Source organism: Piliocolobus tephrosceles, chromosome 20 (assembly GCF_002776525.5).
Source record: "Piliocolobus tephrosceles isolate RC106 chromosome 20, ASM277652v3, whole genome shotgun sequence".
NCBI classification, from domain to species: domain Eukaryota; kingdom Metazoa; phylum Chordata; class Mammalia; order Primates; family Cercopithecidae; genus Piliocolobus; species Piliocolobus tephrosceles.
The window spans coordinates 38,701,818-38,718,736 of record NC_045453.1 but is presented as its reverse complement, the minus strand read 5'-3'; the positions used below and the strand labels follow the sequence as shown (position 1 = coordinate 38,718,736).

Genomic DNA, 16,919 nt, shown 5'->3' with positions numbered 1-16,919 from the left:
CCTGCCTCAGCCTCCCGAGTAACTGGGACTATAGGTACACGCCACCACACCAAGCTAATTTTGTATTTTTAGTAGAGACGGGATTTTACCACGTTGGCCAGGCTGGTCTCGAACTCATGACCTCTGGTGATTCACCTACCTCAGCCTCCCAAAGTGCTGGGATTACAGGCGTGAGCCACTGTGCCCAGCCAGTAAATGTTTTTAAAATAGGGCACTCATGGACTTTTGGGGGTAAGAGACACCTAATCTTCAGGGGTCTGCAGGATAATTTCTAAATGGGGCTCACAGCTTATTCCTCCCTCATAGGGAGGCTGCAATTACCTCACAAAGCTCCCCTAGGGTCACAACAAGGTAGCAAAAGCCAAGGCAGGGCCTGCAGGTACAGGGGGATCCCGCAGGCAGAAATCTGTGGTGGGTGGGTGCCAGGTGAGCAAGGAGAACGTGTCTCTAAAGGAAGCACAGGGAACAGGTGGTGGCTTGGTAAGACAGTTGGAGCCCAAGGTAGGTAAGAAGAATGTACCACCTCTTGCTCCATATGACTGCTTCCTTATATCTCAGTTCAGATATTACCTTCTCCATAACGCCTCTTCCCTTCCCGTAAGTGATGCTTCTCTATGACCTAGATCCTATTGCAGAGCACTGGAGGGGCTGTTCTGGGGGCTTTCTTCCCTGAGACCTGTGAAGGCAGGGAGAGGGGCTTGCACACCTTGGCAGCTGTTTAAAAAATTTTGCTTGCCTGGATCACCAAAGAACTGAATGGGTGGTGTAAATGGGTGGAAAATGAACTGACTGGAAAGTGAGTGACAAGGTTCAGTTTGAATCTCTTTAAATGCAGGCAGGCCATCCCCCAGGAAAGCCTGTGTTGGTGAGGGTCACCGTGGGAGAACAAGGGAGCCTGGCACCACCACACCCTGGAAGGTGCAGTTGGGAAGAAGGTTTCCGAGGCTGTAGACATGGGGATCAGATGCTGGAGAAACCCCCTGCTGCTGCTGATTGCCCTGGTCCTGTCGGCCAAGCTGGGTCACTTCCAAAGGTGGGAGGGCTTCCAGGAGAAGCCCATGAGCAAGAAGAACATGAATTCAACGCTTAACTTCTTCATTCAATCCTACAACAATGCCAGCAACGACACCTACTTATATCGAGTTCAGAAGCTAATTCGAAGTCAGATGCAGGTTTGTACCTTGCTCTTCCCAGACATCAGCGGGCCCTGTTCTTGCCCTTTCAGACATGTGAGGATTCTGGGGTGGCTCCCGAAACAACCGAGCAGTGGTTCTCCGTGAGGTCCCGAGTGGGGAGCATTTTCACTTGTAGTGGGTCCATTGTAGAGTTGTTCAGATCCCAGAATGTCCTCAGCCATGCTTCGAAAATGCTTTTCTAAGGACTGGCATGAACTCTAACTCCATTACACTTAGAAACAAAAATGTTCACTCAGGATTAAACTCTTCCTTCCTTCCTTCCTTTCTCTCTCTCTCTTTCTTTCTTTTTTTGAGATGGAGTTTCGCTCTTGTTGCCCAAGCTGGAGTGCAATGGCATAATCTCGGCTCACTGCAACCTCCACCTCCCAGGTTCAAGCGATTGTCCTGCCTCAGCCTCCCGAGTAGCTGGGATTACAGGTGTGCGCCACCACGCTTAGCTAATTTTTTGTATTTTTAGTAGAAACAGTGTTTCACCATGTTAGCCAGGCTGATCTCGAACTCCTGACCTCAGGTGATCTGCCCGCCTTGGCTTCCCAAAGTGCTGGGGTTACAGGCATGAGCCACCACGCCCAGCCAACTCTTTTTCCTTGGGAAGAATTGCCTTTCATTCTGATATTTGACCCCGCCAGAGTGACAGCAAGGATGATTTTGCTCCATTTAAAGTTCTCATTTTGCAAAATACAAATATTCTCTGTAGGCCTGTAGCCCCCAATATTTTTTCAATGTCCAGGGTTGTAAAATTCAAAACTGGGTTTTCTGTGTTATACAAATTTCAAATTACACAGAGGGTTTATTCTGGAAGTGGAGGGGATGTGAGAAGTAGGGTTCAGCCAGATCACCTCACCTTCTGTTTTACATATAAAATTTCTCTGAAATATATTAATTGAAGGATAATAGAAGAAAGAAGAGTTGTTTGGGAACCATTTTTATTGGTCCAACATTTCCTCAGGGTCAGATAATAAATTATAGAGTCACCCTTGGTGTCCATGAGGAATTGGTTCCAGGACCCCTCAGGATGCCCACATCCACGGATTCTCAGGTCTCTTGTGTAAAATGGAATAGCATTTCCACATAACCTATGCATATCTTCCCACATACGGTAAATCATTTCTAGATTAATTATAATAATTGGTGCAGTGTAAATGCTATGTAGATAATTATTATACTGTACTGTTTAGCGAATAATTACAAGACAAAAATGTTCAGTATAGAGGCAACCATACATTTTTTTTTCCTGAATATTTTGATGCACAGTTGTTTGCATCCATAGATGTAGAGCGTGTAAGTACAGAGGGCCGACTAGAAGTTGGGGCAGCAACAATACTATATCCTAGTTCAATTAGCTGGATTTGGGAAAACACAACTGGCTACGGGAAAGCTCTTTGGCCAGAGAGTAAGGCAGCTGGAACTGAGAGAACCCACAAGGCAGGAGGGCAGGGTGGGCAGGACCAGTCAGTGTAGGTCAAATGCTTATCCCAGTGCAGACTGTCCCACGGACTAGCTCAGTAAGGCACTACTACCACAAGATGGCGATGTTGTCCATTTGGTTCTTGGTTCTTCCTCGATTGGTTGACACCCCAAGGAGGCTTGTCTTGTGAAATCAATCAATTACCATTAAGTTAGCTGTTAAAGAATAATGATGAGCATTTGATGTCATTCATATTGATAAGGAGACAGAGCAGGCGTGCCTCCTGGTATCTGGGTGGATCTTGGCATGGGCCTCTGGGCACCCCCACACCCAGACAATGATTGTGTCTGTCCTTACACCTCACAGAGGGGACAAGGGCAGGCATGGAGGGCTGTCAGGTGCCTCTGGGGCTTCATGCCCAGCTCCTTCTGATTGAGGCTCTTGGTCAAGTGACATCCAGACTCTCCAGGCCTCAGTTTCTTCACCTGCAAAGTGGCTCAGAATAGTGCCAACATCTAATAGCACTTGTAAAAATCTTTGCCGTTATTACTACTACTCCTGTCATTATCAAACAAATAAGTCTAATAATCAATAACTCTTTGCACACTGGAACGTCAGTTACAGTGATGACTGGTGGTTTAGTTTTTTCTTACATTCCGAGCGTGCTGAAAGTCAGTGTGACCATGCCTGGTACAGCCCTGCAAATGCCCATGCGTGGATGGCCCTTGCATGCTTGGGTGCTGGGAGCCTGGTACTGCCCTCAGGCCTAGCCCCCCTGCTGCCCTGTCCCAGTATTTGCTAAGGGTGTCTTCCTCCCAGGAGCAGTGTGGGCACTCTCTGCGTCAGTCACCACCCCAGAGACAACCAAGCCCTCTCGATGGGCTTGACCAACAGTGACAAGGCAAGGCAGCAGGGAGCCTCCCAGAGCTTCCTCCTGCACTGGTGAAGATCTACTAATCCACACGTCTACTCAGGGAATCCAGCTCAGAACCGGACAGGGAACTGTAACCCCCAAGCTCTCTGTTAGAGTCTCCCTGCTGGGCATAGGACCTCCCTGCCCACAAGAGCTTTTCCAGGCTCCAACCCCTGTAGGGTTCACGGCCTCACACTTGATCACAAGTGAAAGAGCCATGGGGAAATCCCTGGCGTGCGTTCTCCGTGGCTCATGTACCCACCACGCCTCCTTCCTTCATTTCTGTACACGCTAATAGGAAACTGGCATTATTCTCCTTGTTTCCTAGATGAGGAAACTGAGGCTCAGGAAAATGGAGGGACTCCCCCATGGTGACAGAGTCTGCAGGGGATAAAGCCAGATTTTGTGTTCTGTCACTCTCCTAACACCGAATCTGCTTCAAAGTAATGCTGCAGACACTTTGCTAAAACATCTAATAATTTATAATTATGAAAATATTTAAAATGTATTTTATACATTAAGGGAAATGCATGCTTCCATTTAGCCCACATAACAACTCCATGAGCAGGCACAAATGTGATTTGTACTTCGTAAGTGAAAAAGCTGGGGATGCCAAGTAGCTTGCTCAAGGTCAGTCAGTAAATGGAAAAGCGTGCCCCAAATCAATTTGATTTCAAAACTGTTTTTAACTGTATTGCTAAGCTGCCTTCCGCTAGGTTGGTCAGGAAGGATAGTAGGGAGACAGGAAGTGGCAGAAGGGACTGGGAGGGTGGGGACAAGAAGCTGCCTCTGTTACATTATGACTCTGTTACATTATGAAGGCCACATGAGCCAGCCTGGGAGTGGCCTGTGGTGGCCAGGCAACCCAGCTTGATGTTACCTCTTCTGTCCTGAGGATGGAAAGGAGGCAGGTGAGACGCTTTCTGTGGCTGCTGTAGCAAACCAACCTATGACCAATGGCAGCTCTGGCTGCCATTGCCCTCCCTCCAGCCAGAAGTAGGGAGAAGGGAGCCCTGCTTTTGGTGGGTAAGCTCTGGGAACAAGGACTATGGCTCTGGGGGCTTTACTCTCAGTCCTAGCTTCTCCAGGAAAGGTTCAGCCACTGGATGCTTGGAGTCCACACTAACAGCACAACTGATTCCCTGCAGCTGACAACAGGAGTGGAGTATATAGTCACCGTGAAGATTGGCCGGACCAAATGCAAGAGGAATGACACGAGCAATTCTTCCTGTCCCCTGCAAAGCAAGAAGCTGAGAAAGGTGTGTAGTAGGAGTCATCCCAAAGGGACTCGTGAAGTGAACATTTTAAAAAGCAACAGCAAGAAGTTGGCAGTTTTTCCACTTATGTGGATTGGGGCCAGCTGGAGCCCAGCCCTGGAGCTGCCTGGCACCTCCTAAGGGGGAAGGAGGGAGGTTTTATATTTGGGCTGGTACAGCCCTGCATCCAGGCCTCTAGTCGCCTGGACCCTTCTCCATCCTGGCCCGCTTCTCAGACCCTCTGTGTGAAAGTAGTGTTTCCCTCTCCTTGGGGTCCTTCTTCTGTCTTCTCTCTCCCTCTGCAGGTCTCTAAGCATTGCCCAATTTCCCCCTTGTTCCCTCCTATTTTTCCTGGTCTGTCAGTGGCACCCCTTGAAAGCTGGCAGATACAAGTGGCTCCCCCCATGCCTAAGGAGGTGCAGGAGGAGGGGACGACGCTATTGCTCCTTGTTGGCCTGCCTGGTCCATATCATAGGGTCCTGCCAGGCCGCAGGCTCCAGCTGCACCTGCTGTGGGTCCCAAGTGGCTGGGTAGGGGGAAGACAGGGTGACATTCCTGTTGCAGACCGGCCCTCCTTTCTGTTTCTACCCTTGACTCTGTGGGCAGCTCCCCTCTCTGCCGATGGGGTTCATGAGCAGCCACAGGGACAGACCTGGGGAACAGGTGCCTGTTGCTCGCCTTTGAAAAATACTTCCCCCAAAGTCTGTTTTCTTTCTTCTTCCGCAGAGTTTAATTTGCAAGTCTTTGATATACACCGTGCCCTGGATAAACTATTTCCAGCTCTGGAACAATTCCTGTTTGGAGGCCTGAGCATGTGAGCAGAAACCTTGGATGAGGGCTCAGACGATTGAGTTGTGCACTGGCTGTTATTAAACTGTGAAGGATCATGTCTCCCTCATTGGGGTCTCATTACACATGCACACACACACATGCACGCACACATGATTGTACACGCACACACACGTGCACACACCTTCACAACCCCCATACACAACGCACACACTCATGAGACCCTCACATTCTCACCACTCACATACAGGCACACCCACTTTAACAGCCTCACACACTCATCCACCCTCCCACCCACTCACTCATACATGTCAAACACATGTACACTCAGTCACACACACTTTCAGTGGTCTTCAGGGGTTGGTACAATCTTTTCTTTCTTTCTTTTTTTTTTTTTTTGAGACACAGTCTTGCTCTGTTGTCCAGGCTGGAGAGAAGTGGCACAATCACAATTCACTAAAGCCTTGACTTCCCCGGGCTCAAGTGATCCTTTCACCTTAGCCTCCCAAGTAGCTGAGACTACAGTAGCACACCGCTATGTCCAGCTAATTTTTTTTTTTTTTGAGATGGAGTCTCGCTCTGTTGCCCAGGCTGGAGTGCAGTGGCGCGATCTCGGCTCACCGCAACCTCCGCCTCCTGGGTTGACGCCATTCTCCTGCCTGTCTCCCAAGTAGCTGGGACTACAGGTGCCCATCGCCATGCTTGGCTAATTGTTTGTGGTTTTAGTAGAGATAGGGTTTCACTGTGTTAGCCAGCATGGTCTCTGTCTCCTGATCTTGTGATCTGCCCGCCTCAGCCTCTCAAAGTGCTGGGATTACAGGCATGAGCCACCACGCCTGGCCATCCAGCTAACTTTTTAAAACACTTATTTTTGTAGAGACAATATCTCCCTTTGTTGCCTAGGCTGGTCATGAACCTCTGGGCTCAAGTGATCCTCCTGCCTCAGTCTCCCAAAGTGTTGGGATTACAGGCGTGAGCCACTGAGCCCACCCAGCTTGTGTAATTAGAACAGAATGTTCATAATTATTGGGGAAACCTCATCATTCTTCCTTTTTCAAAGAGACGGAGTCTCCCTCTGTCGCCCAGGCTGGAGTGCAGTGGTGTGATCTCTGCTCACTGCAAGCTGCACCTCCTGGGTTCACGCCATTCTCCTGCCTCAGCCTCCCGAGTAGCTGGGACTACAGGTGCCTGCCATCTCGCCCGGCTAGTTTTTTGTATTTTTTAGTAGAGACGGGGTTTCACCGTGTTAGCCAGGATGGTCTTGATCTCCTGACCTCGTGATCCATCCACCTCTGCCTTCCAAAGTGCTGGGATTACAGGCATGAGCCACCATGCCCGGCCTGAAACCTCACCATTCTTTCTACACCACCCCACCTCTCTATGGCTTTTTGGAATGTAGCATGTCCCTGAGTTCTGACCCTAGTGTAGGGAGCCCTATTTCTTCCCAGCACACACACGACACTGTGACTCACACACAGTTTTGTGAGTGTGTCTGAGATTCCCAAGACCAAAGTCATATTGAGTGACTCACTAGAGGACTCACAGGACTCATCCTAGTGTCATTCTCACAGCTGTGATATGACAACAATGGGACACAGGGCGAAACCAGCAAAAGCAAAAGGTCCGGAGAAAACCAGGCGGGAGCTTCTGGAGTCCTCTCCCAGTGCCATTACACAGAGCACGCTCAATTCCCCCGGAAGTGAGCTGTGACAGTATGTGTCACAAGGAAGTTCCTTAAAACACAGCAGCCAGGGTTTTTATTGGGGGCTGGTCATGAAGGCAGCCTCTGCCTGGCACATGCCGAAATTCCAGACTCCTAGAGGAGAGCAGGGGTTCAACATCAACCTCACTGCTATACAGAGAGTGTAGACACACTGAGGCCCTCTTATCTTGTAGGAAAAGTTTTCCATCGAACTGTTGACCCTCCAAATTCTCAAACTCCAGCCAAGGCCAGCCTTATAAGCAGCCTTCCTTCCTTCCTTCCTTCCTTCCTTCCTTCCTTCCTTCCTTCCTTCCTTCCTTCCTTCCTTCTTTCTTTCTTTCCTTTTTTTTTTTTTTTTTTTTTTTTTTTTTTTTTTCTTTATGGAGTCTCTCTGCTGCCAGGCTGGAGTGCAGTGGCATGATCTTGGCTCACTGCAGTTTCTGCCTCCCAGGTTCCAGCAATTCTCCTGGCTCAGCCTCCCTAGTAGCTGGGACTACAGGTGCATGCTGCCACTCCCAGCTAATTTTTTTGTATTTTTAGTAGAGACAGGGTTTCACCATGTTGGCCAGGATGGTCTTGATCTCCTGACATTGTGATCTGCCTGCCTCGGGCTCCCAATGTGCTAGGATTACAGGTATGAGCCACCGCGCCCAGCCTGCAAGCAACCTTTCTAAAGACAGCAGTTCAGGCGGGCCGTGCAAACTCTTCTGCACACTGAGTCATTGAGCCTCCCATATTCTTGTGGCTGCTAAAACAAGACCTGTGTTTTCTCCCCTTGTCTGGCTGACAGTTGATTAGAGAAGGTGCATGTTAGACCAGAAATGGTCTCACAGCCACAGACAATGGCTGACAGTGTGCCTATTGTACCACTTGACCATTCAGCCTCTTCCCAGGCACCAGTGCCACCAGCCGGTCATAATGGCAACTTGAGGGAGTATTGCTAAAGAGAAAGAATAAACACAGAGCAAGAACCTCAAACTTGACAGCAAGACCTGAGGGAGAAGAGAGGACAGAGGAAGAGAATTAAAGGAGGTGAAATTCCTGTGCAAAAACAACCTCCCCACAAACATCACAAAAACAAAAAGGCCAGAAAGCACCCAGTCCTGCAAATCTAAGCTAATTGAGGGCTGACTAGGTGACCAACACTGGTCTGCTGCCCACATTGTCCCATTTGATCATCATGACCACCCTATGAAATGGCAACTTTTCCTCCACTTTATAGATGAAGAGCCTCCAAAGGCAGCCTCTGTCCAGATTCTAACATCCTAGCTTAACACAGCTTATTGGTTGTATTTTTAGAAACGGAGTCATACAATGTATATTCTTTTGTTTCTGGCTTCTTGAATTCAATACATCTGTGTTGTCTTGTGTAGTTACAGTTCACTTTTATTATTGTATAGAATTCCATTGTGTGAATATGCCACAATTTATTGTACTGATAATGTACTTCTGGGTCATTTTCAGCTTCTAAGAACAATAGCTATTAACAAGCATGCATGTACCTGTCTAATGCTAGATACATTATATGTGCCTCTTTTCTTTTCTCTCTTTTTTTTTTTTTTTTTTTTGTGAGACAGAGTTTAGCTCTTGTTGCCCAGGCTGGAGTGCAGTGGCACGATCTTGGCTCACTGCAACCTCTGCCTCCTGGGTTCAAGCGATTCTCCTGCCTCAGCCTCCCAAGTAGCTAGGATTACAGGTGCCTGCTGCCATGCCCAGCTAATTTTTTTTTTTTGTATTTTTAGTAGAGATGGGGTTTCACCATGTTGGCCAGGCTGGTCTTGAACACCTGACCTCAGGCAATCCACCCACCTCGGCCTCCCAAAGTTCTGGGATTACAGGCGTGAGTCACCGTGCCTGGTCACATGCATGTGTTTCTATTGGATATATACCTAAGAGTTAGTGGGTAATAGGATGTGCTTATGTTTAGCCTTTAGCTATTTTTTGCTCAAGACTTTTAAACATTTTTTGTTTTTTACCTAATTTGTTTTTCTAATGTTACTTACTTATCAATTTAAATTTTGTTCAGTCTTTAAGTTCTTACTTTTTTAACACCTTTTATTTATATGGTCTAATTGTACTATTTCTATCTTTTTTGTTTTGCTTTCCAACTTTAGTCATCTCTTATTATTGTTATTGTTATTATTTATTATTTTATTTCAATAGGTTTTTGGGGAACAGATGCTGTTTGGTTACATGGATAACTTCTTTCGTGGTGATTTCTGAGATTTTGGCATACCTCTCACCTAAGCCATGCACGCTGTACCCAATGTGTATTTCTAACTCTTTAAATACAATTTCGTATGGACACTCTATTCTTTTTATAATGTTTTACCAAGCTTTGTGGCATTATTTTGAATTTTTTAAAGTGAACTCTCCCACCACCACCCCCTGCCCACCTTGCTTTCATAACTGGCAAACAGGAAGGGTGGGCCTGAGCCAGCATCGAGACAGGAGTGGGCACCCAGGCCCTGGCTGAGTACAGGGAGGCGGCACAGCAGAGCTCTCTGGTGATGGAGCAGTGCCGTGTCTTGAGTGTGGTGCTGGTTACACAAATGTACACATGTGACTCAAGGGCACACACACAGTACCAATGATGGCTTCCTAATTGTGATAGTTTTCTATGATGTGATAAGAGATAACCATTAGGGGAAACTACAAGAAGGACACAGGGGACTTCTCTGTACTACCTTTGTAACTTCCTGGAAATATACACTAATTTTTTAAAAAACTTCAAAGAAAGCCCCACAACATTGGCTGAGAAATCCAAGAGATTAATGGGCACAAATGTTCCACCTTCTCTTTTTAATCTCCCCAGGAATAATAGTGCCTGCTTTGGGGACACCATAGCCAAAAATGTCAGAAAAGTGTTGAATGTTGACTAGTATTAAATTACTACCACTGCCACTGCCAGCGTTCCTACTAATGGTTAATATGTATTTGAATGTCTGCTTCGTGGTAGGCACTGTGTTAAGCAATGTATATGCATTATCATCATCAATCTTTGCAACTGCCTCAAGGAGTAGGTGCTGTTGTTCCCAGTTAAAGATGAAGACATTGTAGGTTAGCATCATCCCAGGCAGCTAGTGGAGGGAAACCCCACCTGGGCTCCCCACTGAAACGGGGTCCTGGGCATTCCAGCACTTCAATAGTGAGAGTGAAAGCCAAAAAAATGTTTTGTTCTTTCAAAGCCAACCCCATCTTGGTGAGACTTGGTGTTACTGACGTGCATCTCAGCTGACAGTTCACACGTGCAAGAGCTCTCCTGTCGGCGCTCTGTCTATAATCTCTCAAATCTCTCACTTTCTGCGTGTATCAGCTCGACTTCCGGATGCCAGACCCTGTGCCCCTTTATCTGTGCACTGTCTCTGCTGCTTACTCTGCCCTGGAGTTGCCGCAGGCCAGAGGTACTAGGGAATTCATGCCCCTCCAAGAGCCAATACTGACGGGAACTGAACTGTTGGATAAATACCCCAACTCCCTCTCCCCGCAAGGAGATGAATGCCATGTGTGTTTGTGTGTTTGTGTGTGTGTGTGTGTGAGCGCGCGTGCACGCACGCTATGCTGTCCCTAGATCTCGCCTGTGGTATTAAACCTAGGGCTTTTGCTTGAGCTCTTGGGAACAAGATCTTCCTCTCTTTCTTACTGGACATGAAGGAGGACACACCTAACCCATTGAGTTGCTGGCAGCCTCCCTGCGACCACATGGAGGAGAAAGTGGAGTGGGGTGAGCCTGGCGACATCATCTGAGATCTTGAATCAGGCTATGGAGTTGGGGGATGCTTCCTCCCGTGGCTGCTGTGCCCTCTGTGGAAAGAAAGCCCCTTGAACAGAGTACTCCTGGCTTCTCCCTGTCCTTGGGACTTCTTCTCCTGGTGGGATTAATCTGACAGGTCTGTTTGGGAAGAATGAACTGGGCGTTGTCACCAGGTCCACTTCCTTCACATGGGGAGCACATATTTCCCTTTGTTCCTCCAGGAGAGGAATTTGTTCATAGACAGACCTAGTTTGGTCCAGTGTTGCTCGTGCAAAGGGGCAGAAGTCTAATTCTGGAGTTTGCAATTAGAAAGTGCACTTGCCTGCAAAAGTAAGGCACATCTCTCAACCTGGTTATCGTATCAGTAGCAAAGGCCTTGTCTTTCTTAGTTCTTTGTGTGATTTCTTCTTATTTCACGTTTCAGGCAAGGAGAGAGGGTGATCTTCACTGGGCCCCTCAGAGGTGCCATCATAGGCCATATTTGCAAATATCTCTTGACTGTTCAGTTGCTTTGAGCTTCTTCCCTCTCCTTATTCTGCTTCTCATTTTCTCCATACTATTTTAAAATCTAAAGAATCTTAAAATCTTGCCTGATGTGATAATGAAATTGAAGTTCTGCTACCATGAAGGCGTAGGCGATAAGGTCAGGAATAATGTAGATCACCTCATTTGGACCCCCAAACTGCCCTGGCCCAGCAGAGTTTCAGATTATTACTATGAGCTGAAGAATTTGGTTAAAAGGAAAAATAAAAAAAGTGGACTCACAATCTTAAGAGAATATGTTGACAAACATTTATTGCCTATTTTAAGGATTATTGCTCATTGCAGGATTCTCTCGCATGCAGTAGCCACAGGTGTATGTTCCAGGACACCTAGTCACTGCTGCAGGTTTTGTTCAAAATTTTGTACTGTTCAAACCAGGGTATAGCAAACACCGAGAAGAAGCAGTTGACTTGCTAAAACAAAAAAACAAAAGCAGTATTTTAGAAGATACAAGGTGAAATTTAAAAGGAGAAGGAAGAGGATATAAGACATGAAAATGAAGAAAAGGCCACCACCGCTCCACCCCTACAATCCTATCTGACCACAAGCAGAAGGGCATTTTCTGGAATGATCCCAGCAATGTTACTATCAAGCAACTGAAATCATAATAAATATCAAATGAGATATTTAGAAATAAAGTGTCTGAGCAGCCCATATTCACCATGGGTACTGCTGATTCTTTTCTCCCTCTTCATTTTTACTCACTTTTTAAAACTCACTTCTTCCCTTACTCGTCCTCTCTTGACTCCATTTATTCATCCACCCATTCTTCCAACCATCTATTTATTCCTCCATTCATCTACCCATATGTCCATCCATCCATTTGTCCATCCATTTATCCTTCCACCCATCTCCCCCATCCATCCGTTTACCCATCTGTCCACTCATCGACCCAGCCATCCATCCATCCTTCCATTTACCCATCATCCATCTCCATTCATTCTTCCATTTATCCCTCCTTCCATCCACCCATCCATCTTTACTTCCTGATTTTGCTTCCTCTCTCTCCGTGCATGCAGCCTTGCTTCATTTCTTCATCCATCTGTCCATTGCATCATCTGTCTCCTCACTTATCCCTATTTTCTCCCAAATTTATCTTCTCTGTTTTGCTTCCTTTTTCCATAATAAAAATAATACTTTAAACATATTATGCATATTATTAATTATAATTTCTTAGCATAATTTTGTTTTGTTGCTCTTCATTTGAAAGCCTGGGGTAGGGGTGCTAGGCTTTAGTGTTTACTTTTCTCTTAAAATAACATTCAGAATACCCACTCCACTAATTCAATCTCTCGAGTCAAAAATTGTCTTTCATTTTACTTTACTGTTATCTTTAATTACTCTTTTTGCAGATTTCACAATCTTCTTCAGGAAAAAAACAAAAAGTCTACCTTGTTAGATCTTGAAGAACTAAAAAACATGTAAAAAGTGCAGAGGGAGCTCAGGGAGGGTCACATTTCTGTGTTGAGGACACCCAGGCCATTATAACTAGGCTGATCATATAATTTATGAACCTAACCAGGAGACATTTGTAAGCAACAGGGGATGCTATGAATGATTGCACTGAGAAGTTAGGCATAGATCAGGGCCATGCCAGGCAGAGCGGGACATCCAGGCAGCCTCGTTTTCATTTGTTTGGATAAAGTCAAGAGATTTGCAGGGCGCATAGGATTGGCAACCTTCAAGGCCGCTTTGTATGCAGGGTTCACTCTGCCCACGCACACTGTGGTGCTGGTGGTGTGGGTCGGGATCTGCTTACTGTCCCACAGACGGGCCAGTGCCGTGTGGGAAGAAGGCCTTTTGGAGCTGGAGCTGCCTTCGGGGTGGTGGCTTCCCAGCAGAGCACACGCATGCAAGTTTGTGCCCCTCACCCAGTCAAATCACTTCCGAACTTGATTCCTCCCCTCCTTCTCCCCCTGGATGAACACAGCTGGATGAAATGAGAGAGGACAGCAGCCCAGCACTTGCGCGGCCCAGCGCTTGCACAGCCTTGTCATGTTGACACTGAGGTACTCAGTCAGCGCACCTGCCAGGTCCCTCCCACAGGCTGCTCAAATATTAAGAATTGTCTGCTTCCCTCACCCCAGAGTGTGCCCCTGCAGCTTGGCCACCTCAACTCCTCTCTCTGGATACGTTCAGCCTCCTCACACTCCTTCCAGCAACAAAGGAGCAGCATCCCAGCTTGAGTAAATTCCAATTAATTCTTCCCAACTCATTCTAAGGCCACAGAAAAACCTCAGTGGAAAGGACTTCTGTCTAAGTTAAAGTGCTTTTACCCAATACCTTGTGAAGTTCCCCTTCCTGGGGGACACAGTTCGTGGTCTCTGGCTTTTGGCAGGTGGTTCGCTGCATTTCCACGTTCAGGTGATACTCCAGGTGGTCAGTGATCTGTGGGCGGCAGGTGGTGGGGAGGTACAGCGTGTCTCCTTCTCCCCTGTCTGTGGTTTCTGTGCCTGAGAGCTCCGCTACCCTGCATTCCAAGGGCAAGGACCTGGTCCTGGGCGGGTTAGTGGGCTCCTCTCTCCTCTTTCTGTTTGACTTATGATTGTTTTTGTCATTCAAAGAGAATTAACCAGAAACCATCAGAAACATGATCCTTCCCCTTGGGCAAATCTATCCCTTGGATAACACAAGTGACAGTGACGCTAGTGGTTCTGGATAGGGGTCTGTAAAGGACTACATAGTAAACATCGTAGGTTTTCTTGGCCATGTGGTCTCTGTAACTACTCAGTTCAGCGTGAGTCTGGCAGCAGCAAGCAGTGGCAGACAAAGCACACTCACGCGCATAGCTGAGTCACAAGAACGCAACTTACAAAGGTGGGCGGCAGGCAGATTTGGCCTTTGGGATGTAATGTGCTGAGGATCCCTGGCCTGGTTTTCGTTTAAGTGCCGTAACTTCATTCACCCTAGTGAATTTATGCTTCTCTTAAAGTGCTCACTTCAAACTAAGCAAGGTTGAATTTCCCTTGAGTGGGACTATTCCTGACACCAGTGGCCGCCCGATGTGGGTGTATCAGGCCTGGGGAGAGGCGGGAAGTCGTAGACTCACCCGCTTCTGGACTTTCAGGACTCGGAAGATCCTGAAGAGGTACTTGTCATCACTTTCCTTGTTGTACTGGTCGGTGATCCATTGCAAGCTGTCCTTCGCATAGTTTTCTATTGCCGTCACATCATGGACACTTAGAAAGGTTTTCTTCCTTGCTTGGTAGGTGAGGGCCATCAGAGTCAATAAAATGGCCAGCAGGAGCCTTAGGGCCTGCCAGGGCTCAGCCATCATCCTTCAGCTGCAAAGGAACAGGAAGAGTCCTCTCTGCACCCCTCAGGGACAAGTTGAATCACACTGACCCTACCTGCCCTGGCAGGATTTAAGAGCAGCTGGTGGTGGACACCCACAGCTCTCCTCTCCTCCTCCTCCCCCTTCATCAGCAGCTGAACTCGAGGTGAGAGCAGCAAGAGACTGTGCAATGGTTTTTGCATAAGTTCATGCCACACACATGCTAACACACACATTTTCTCTTTGAGGGGCTGCTCCCTCAGCAACACACAGGCTTCTGTGGACCCAGCATTGTCTTGGTGGGAGCCAGGCCAGGGCCGCTGGGAATCCTGGAGGATGGTAACTGCTGGAGACACAGGGAGACTGGAGGCCAGGACTGGAGCATGCAGAGGTGAGCAGTGGGGGATGGACACTGTGGGGAGCGGCTGCCTGCACCGGAAGTCACTCTCCCCGCACCTGGAGACCAGTTCTGGGAAATCCCCTCCCTTACAGGACGAAGGAGCAGAGGCACCCTGCAGAGAAGTGTGAAGTGAGGGAGAGTCAACCCTGACACCGATGATTCCCCAGTGCCGCCAAGTCCTGGAGTGGCCTCCGCTGGACTTGGAGATTTTGGAGGAGAAGGAAGCGGCGAGGAAGCTTCAGGGGTGAGGCATGGGGAGCTTTCTGCTTGGACATTCTGGTTTCCTAAAGGCCTCATCCTGGGGACCCGATGGGAGTCCCCAGGCTTGACGGCCAGTTAGGGAAGGAAGAAGCCACTGATGGGTGGAGGCTGGAGCTTGTGTCTCACGGCACACAGAATGCAGGCTTGGTGCTGTTGCGCTCGGTTCCTAGAAGGCCTGTTATGGTGTCATTTGGGAAGATGGGATATACAAATGTGCAGTGATGGCTCCTGTGTGGAAACCCAGGGGAGGAGCCTTGGGCGCAGCCAAGGCCTGTTTCGAGGCTTCCTCATCTGCCTCCAGGGAACCAGGAAGCCAGGGCCTCTTTCCTGACACCCCTGCTCAACCTTCCCTCACAGACACACTTGCCGCATAGCCACACTCACACCCGAACACACAAACACACAACACACACATACCTACACACACAGTCACACTCACACCCGAACACATAGACACACAACACACACACACAGTCACACTCACACACTGAAAGACAGACACACAACACACACAGACACATACCTATCCACACTCACACGGAAATACACAGACACACACACCTACACATACCCACACTCCCACTGAAACACGCACACCACACACACCCCCACACACGCACACATACACACTGAAACACACAGACACACAACACACAGAGACACATGCACCTACATGTACACAACCACACACGCTGAAACACACTGACACACAACACTCACACACCTACACATACATGCCGACACTCACATTGAAACACACAGACGCACAGCACACAGAGACACACACACTTACATATACACACCCACACTCACACTGAAACACAGACACAGCACACACACTCCCACACATGCACACATACACACTGAAACACACAGACACACAATACACACAGACACATACCTATCCATACTCACACGGAAATGTACAGACACACACACCTACACATACACACCCACACTCACACTGAAACACACAGACACGCACCACACACACACCCCCACATATGCTCACATGCACACTGAAACAGACACGCAACATACAGAGGCACATGCACCTACACATACACAACCACACTCACACTGAAACACATAGACACAACACACAGACACACACACGTACATATACACACCCACACTCACACTGAAACACACAGACACACAACACACAAGGGCACATGCACCTACATGTACACAATGACACTCATACTGAAACACATAGACACACAACACACACACCTACACATACATGATACTCACATTGAAACACACAGACACACAACACACACACCTGCACGTACATGCCCACTCTCACATTGAAACACATAGACACATGACACACACAGACACACACACCTACACGTACACACCCACACTCACACTGAAACACACAGACACACAACATACACACAGACACATACTTACA

General features: G+C 47.8%; 2 protein-coding genes across 3 annotated transcripts; one reads left to right on the top strand and one right to left on the bottom strand.

Annotated features, from left to right (window-relative positions):
• The first annotated feature begins 337 nt into the window (after positions 1 to 337).
• Positions 338 to 5,660, top strand: CSTL1 (cystatin like 1). Its single transcript, XM_023191877.1, has 4 exons — positions 338 to 505; positions 836 to 1,172; positions 4,666 to 4,776; positions 5,500 to 5,660. Exons 2-4 carry the CDS (start codon positions 954 to 956, stop codon positions 5,581 to 5,583), a joined length of 414 nt encoding a protein of 137 aa, XP_023047645.1. The 5' UTR covers positions 338 to 505; positions 836 to 953; the 3' UTR covers positions 5,584 to 5,660.
• A 6,127-nt stretch (positions 5,661 to 11,787) lies between these two features.
• Positions 11,788 to 14,903, bottom strand: CST11 (cystatin 11). Of its 2 annotated transcripts, XM_023191873.2 has the most exons (3): positions 14,611 to 14,903; positions 13,845 to 13,949; positions 11,789 to 11,974 (listed from the first exon to the last, which is right to left on the bottom strand). In XM_023191873.2, exons 1-3 carry the CDS (start codon positions 14,836 to 14,838, stop codon positions 11,891 to 11,893), a joined length of 417 nt encoding a protein of 138 aa, XP_023047641.1. In that variant the 5' UTR covers positions 14,839 to 14,903; the 3' UTR covers positions 11,789 to 11,890. The 2 variants fall into 2 exon arrangements, with proteins under 2 accessions (XP_023047642.1, XP_023047641.1); XM_023191874.2 differs by lacking the exon at positions 13,845 to 13,949 and having other exon boundaries at positions 11,788 to 11,974.
• Positions 14,904 to 16,919: the final 2,016 nt, after the last annotated feature.